The sequence below is a fragment of the Sprattus sprattus genome (genome assembly GCF_963457725.1).
Source record: "Sprattus sprattus genome assembly, chromosome: 20".
Lineage (NCBI taxonomy): Eukaryota > Metazoa > Chordata > Actinopteri > Clupeiformes > Clupeidae > Sprattus > Sprattus sprattus.
The window spans coordinates 11,736,867-11,741,866 of record NC_137918.1 but is presented as its reverse complement, the minus strand read 5'-3'; the positions used below and the strand labels follow the sequence as shown (position 1 = coordinate 11,741,866).

Sequence of the window (5,000 nt, the reverse complement as noted above, 5' to 3'; positions counted from 1 at the left end):
TACAAAAAATACTTGATTTAGCGTTCTACACATGATGGATCTACACAAAGAACAGGGTAATACTCGATGAAATAATTCTTGACAAAATACTTTCCCACACATATTCCGATACAGAAATACCAGTATGTGTGAACAACATAGATCACAGACCCATACATCAAGGGATACGTGGGAGGTTTGCTCAGATTAATCTGAATACGGAGCGCAACACTGACCTGGGGAAGGTGGCTGGACCTTGGCCTGGTTCTTCTTGTTGTCAGTGAATAGATCCGGTGGCGGGTCTTCGCCGCGCTCGATCTTGCACTCGAAGGCGTACAGGCACTGGATGTACTGCTTCTTCAGGGAGCTGGCGGCGCTGCTGGACGTGCCCACGTTCAGGGCAGTGGCCAGCTCTCGCCACTTCTTGTTTTTGTTAACCTGGGGGTGGGGGGGGAGGTGAGGGAATCAGCTCCGTTATACAGCTCTTCATTCATTTCAACGGGTCACCTCAGAGTTTGGAGGTTGGATATTTCTTTACAATGGCCGCTGGAAATAAATGACGGACCGCTGCCATGGTCAATGGCTTTTGTGCTTTTAATTCACATATTTCATTTCATAAGTGGTTTGTTCCCTTTTCATAACGGAAATTCATTGTAACTTGAATTCAGCAATTAATATGTTGCTAAGCAACACCTGAAAGTTCTATTTGGTTTAAAAAAAAAAAAAATTACTTCAGAGATTTTAGAGGAATTTTGTCGTTTATGCAACTGTAAAATAAGTGGATCACGCTCACTTTGTGGTCCTGATGCTACTGGTTGAACAAGGTACTATTCATGGGTTCTCAGGGTCAGGAACAGGGCCTCAGAATGGGCAGGAGTCATCCAGACACAGGGCCTAGCCATGAGACTGCCTGTTGCACCTATGTTGTTGTCAGTGTGTTGTCAAACTCTACACCTGTTACACTTATGTACCACACACACACACACACACACACACACACACACACACCACTCCTGACCCCCTACCTTTTCGAGGCCGCCGATCTCCTTGACGGAGACGTAGAGGCGGAAGAGGTCGAGGGGTTTGCGTCCGACAGCGGGCAGGTTGGTCATGCCCAGGGCTTTCTCCTCGGAGAAGGCGAGGTAGCGGTCCACCCACATCTTCCTCTCCGGCTCCGGGGCCCAGCTCATACAGCCGCGTGATCTTCTCATTGGTGGTGGTGGACGAGCTGGACTTCTGCAACACAAACAGACAGAGATGATGAGAGAGAGGAGAGAGAGAGAGAGAGAGAGAGGAGAGAGAGAGAGAGAGAGAGAGAGAGAGAAGAGAGAGAGAGAGAGAGAGGGGGGAGAGAGGGGAGAGAGAGAGAGAGAGAGGGAGAGAGAGATAGAGAGAGATAGAGGGAGGGGAAGAGAGACAGAGAGAGAGGAGGAAGGAATGAAAGATAGTAAATAAGAGTATTGACAGCCTGTAGAAAATGATGCAACCATCTTTACAATAGTTCTCCCGCTCCCGAGTAGAGAGCCAAAGGGAACCTAAACTGGCTGCACTGCACACAACAGCTGTCCCTCTCCTCACGTCGAGCCCAGCGGACTCTTCACCGGCCAACTACACACACAGCCTCCTCTTCCTCCCCTCGCTGCTGATAAATCACACACTCAAACGGCAGAAAGGGAGATGGCTTGACATCGTTCCAAAGCCACACACTTCTATAAATGTCTGGATTTTACGAGGCGGTCTGTTTTACTGTGACCTAGAAAACTACCAGGGAGGCCGAGACGATGAGGGAAGGTATAGTGTTTGAACGGAGGAGTACCATTCTAACTCCGGCTGTCACCAATGCAAATAGAACCAAGCCGTTTCCCCTTCAGCTCACCCTGTGGTGGGCAGGGGAGGTATCGACTGAGTCAGGTTGGGGCTCCCTACTATGGGCCAGAAAGTCCTATCGCTGACTTATCGCTAATTTAGTCCACGGCTAATATCTGCTAGTGAACGCTACCTTTATTTCCTCCACGGCTAATATCCGCTAGTGAACGCTACCTTTATTTCCTCCGCGGCTAATATCCGCTAGTGAACGCTACCTTTATTTCCTCCGCGGCTAATATCCGCTAGTGAACGCTACCTTTATTTCCTCCGCGGCTAATATCCGCTAGTGAACGCTACCTTTATTTCATCCGCGGCTAATATCCGCTAGTGAACGCTACCTTTATTTCCTCCACGGCTAATATCCGCTAGTGAACGCTACCTTTTTGGGAGGGTCAGCCTTGGGGGGGCCGTCCACTTTGTTGTTCATCTTCTGGGCCTGGTTCATCTTCACCTCCATACCAAACTCTGGGCTGGGAGCCATGCCTGAGGGGGCAGACAGAGATATTTCAATTCACACGAGAAAGATGCAGGACGTAAGCAGCAGCACAGGCATATGAAACCAAAGCAAAAGGGACGAATACGCATATATGAGACGGGTAAGAAACAACCTGAAACAGGGAGAAACTAGTGGAGACGGGAGTGTGGGGCTCACCTTGGTTGTTATTAGACATGTTTTGCCCATAGGGCCCTCCCTGGTTCATCATCCCCTGCATGCTGTTAAGGGGGGCCGAGTATGGGGAGCCAGGTCCCATCATGCCTGGCGGCATGCCTTGCGGGTAACCCGGTGGCCTGGAAGAATAAGAAAAGAACCCCACTTTAATGTCAATGTTGACATGCCAGGATGTGTCAACTTCAAAGGCATCAGAGACAAGTTAACTGCATTAACCCAACCACAAATTTGCTCCTGCCCCCTTGCCAATACAGAAATATGAGCCTCTCGAGTCACTCGTAAAATAAAGGGGAATGTGACTGATGTGAAATATTTATTTGCCAGATAGATAAATCACAACGGGGCAGTAATGGTTTGTGATTGGCGCATGACCTTTTTCCGTGTGGGAGAACAACATGTCACCACGCCTCTAGTCAAAATCCAGCCCCCTTGTGGAACTTCTAGATTATCACCGGAGCTGAAGACAGGGAGGAACAGGCGGAGTCTCCAGCGCCAAACACGGGCCCTAAGCCTGCGTCCGGGTTCTCTTCCTAGTTCAGTGGTGCTGGGGCTCGACTTCCTTTGATACGGTTGTTTCTGTAATGAGCTCCTGGATGCAGACTGCTACCACCCTGACCTTCATCTGCTCTGATGTCTGCCTCTGTGCCTCTGTGCCTCTACTACTCCTCCTCCTCCTCCTCCTCCTCCTCCTCCTTCTGATGACCTCAACATCTGCCTTGCTCTCTTAACTCTCTCCTCTCTACTCCTCTCTTCAACCTCCTGTCCAGTCTGCAGACGATGATGATGATGATGATGATACACTACACCTTTAAAGGAAAGAAACTCAGCAGCTCGCCCACAAACATACAAACAAACTGTCTTCTACAGCCTTCCATGACTGAAATCAGCTCAACTACAGTAAATGACAGCCTTCTGTACTCTGCCCTGTAATACAACGTTTGTTTACCTTGATCTATTTCATGTTCGTTTACATCAATCTATTTCATGGCATAATGCCGAATCATAACATTACACTGACACATTACAGCACAACGCTCAAGGGCGAAACACCATTCAAACTGTGGTTAAACTTGAGATGTTTTTTGGCAACTCCCAAAGACTACCTGGTGCTATAGGTCTTGCCATGTTCCAAGCAACAGTAGTGCGGGTTCCTTTACCTGTGTATAGAATTCCCGGGAGGACCATGATGCATCGGAGGCCCTGACCCATCCTGTGGCTTCCTGTTCATGCCAGGGGGTGGGCACATGCCCGAGGCCACCTGCGGGGGCATGCCGGCCATGTTGGGGTTCATGTTGGGGCCCATGCCAGGGCCGTAAGGCCGTGTGCCCATCTGCCCCGGGACCATCCTTCCTGGGGGCATCCCCCCATACGGACTGCCACCGCCCTGCCCAGCCATGGGGTTCATTGAGCCGCCCATGCCAGGGCCGGCGTAGTTGGCATTGGGCATGGCATTGTAGCCAGGTCCCCTAGGATAACCTGCACAGGGAAGAGAGAGAGGTGTGTGTGTGAGTGAGGGTGTGTCGGGTGAATATGCGTCTCTGTCTGCAAGCGTACAAGGCAGAAAAAAAAAACTGAGGTATCTTAACGCTTTAAACCAATCTCTTTAAGATGTCTAACGTTATACCAGCGCCCCGTCTTCAGTCCATGTCTGTAGCTTTAGGCAGTAGAAACAAGATCCGCAGTCTACCTTTAACCAGCACTGACTGTGCTGCGCTGTTCAGGACAGGAGGGTTGGGATAGGGAACCTTGAGGGCTGTACTGGTTAGGACAGGGGGGTTGGGATAGGGTACCTTGAAACCACTCTGTCGTCTGGGACTGGTGGGGGGGTTGATATAGGGCACATTGATGGAGGTACACTGTACCACACTGTAGGGTACTTTGAGGGAGCTGCACTGTTGAGGATAGGGGGGTTGGTATAGAGTACCTTGAGGGCACTGCACTGTTTAGGAGAGGGGGTTGGTATAGAGTACCTTGAGGGCACTGCACTGTTTAGGAGAGGGGGTTGGTATAGAGTACCTTGAGGGCACTGCACTGTTTAGGAGAGGGGGTTGGTATAGAGTACCTTGCGGGCCGTACTGGCCTCCCTGTGGGCCATAGTTGGCCATGGAGTTGTTCTGCGGGTAAGGGCCCATCCCAGCATGCATCTGGCCTCCTGAGGACTGGCGGGGAGATAAGGCGGAGGCAGGCTGAGGCGAGCCATATGAGGGCATCTGGGGGTTCCGCATGTAGACTGCGCACGCACACACACGCACGCACACACACAGACACACCACACACACACACACACAGAAGAGTAGAACATGAACAACAAGAAACTAAAAGATCAAGATAAAGGCAAACGGTAAAAATAAAATAGGGGCGGAGTTTGCCATGAGAGAGTTGACACAGAGGTTAAGAGAGATACCATCTGAAGAGTAAAAAAAAGGGCAGAGAGAGAGAGAGAGAGAGAGATAGAGAGAGAGAGAGAGAGAGAGAGAGAAAGAGA

The 5,000-nt window shown here is 50.3% G+C and overlaps 1 protein-coding gene across 1 annotated transcript in view; it reads right to left on the bottom strand.

The window, feature by feature from the left end:
* The window catches only part of arid1ab (AT-rich interactive domain 1Ab), a gene marked incomplete at its 3' end in the record, with an annotated part of 54,490 nt that overhangs the window by 9,166 nt on the left and 40,324 nt on the right, over positions 1-5,000 (bottom strand). The window contains 7 exon segments of the mRNA XM_080859745.1: positions 216-417; positions 1,005-1,157; positions 1,159-1,215; positions 2,225-2,328; positions 2,498-2,634; positions 3,673-3,991; positions 4,578-4,745. Of these exon segments, the coding sequence (XP_080715871.1) occupies positions 216-417; positions 1,005-1,157; positions 1,159-1,215; positions 2,225-2,328; positions 2,498-2,634; positions 3,673-3,991; positions 4,578-4,745 (1,140 nt within the window).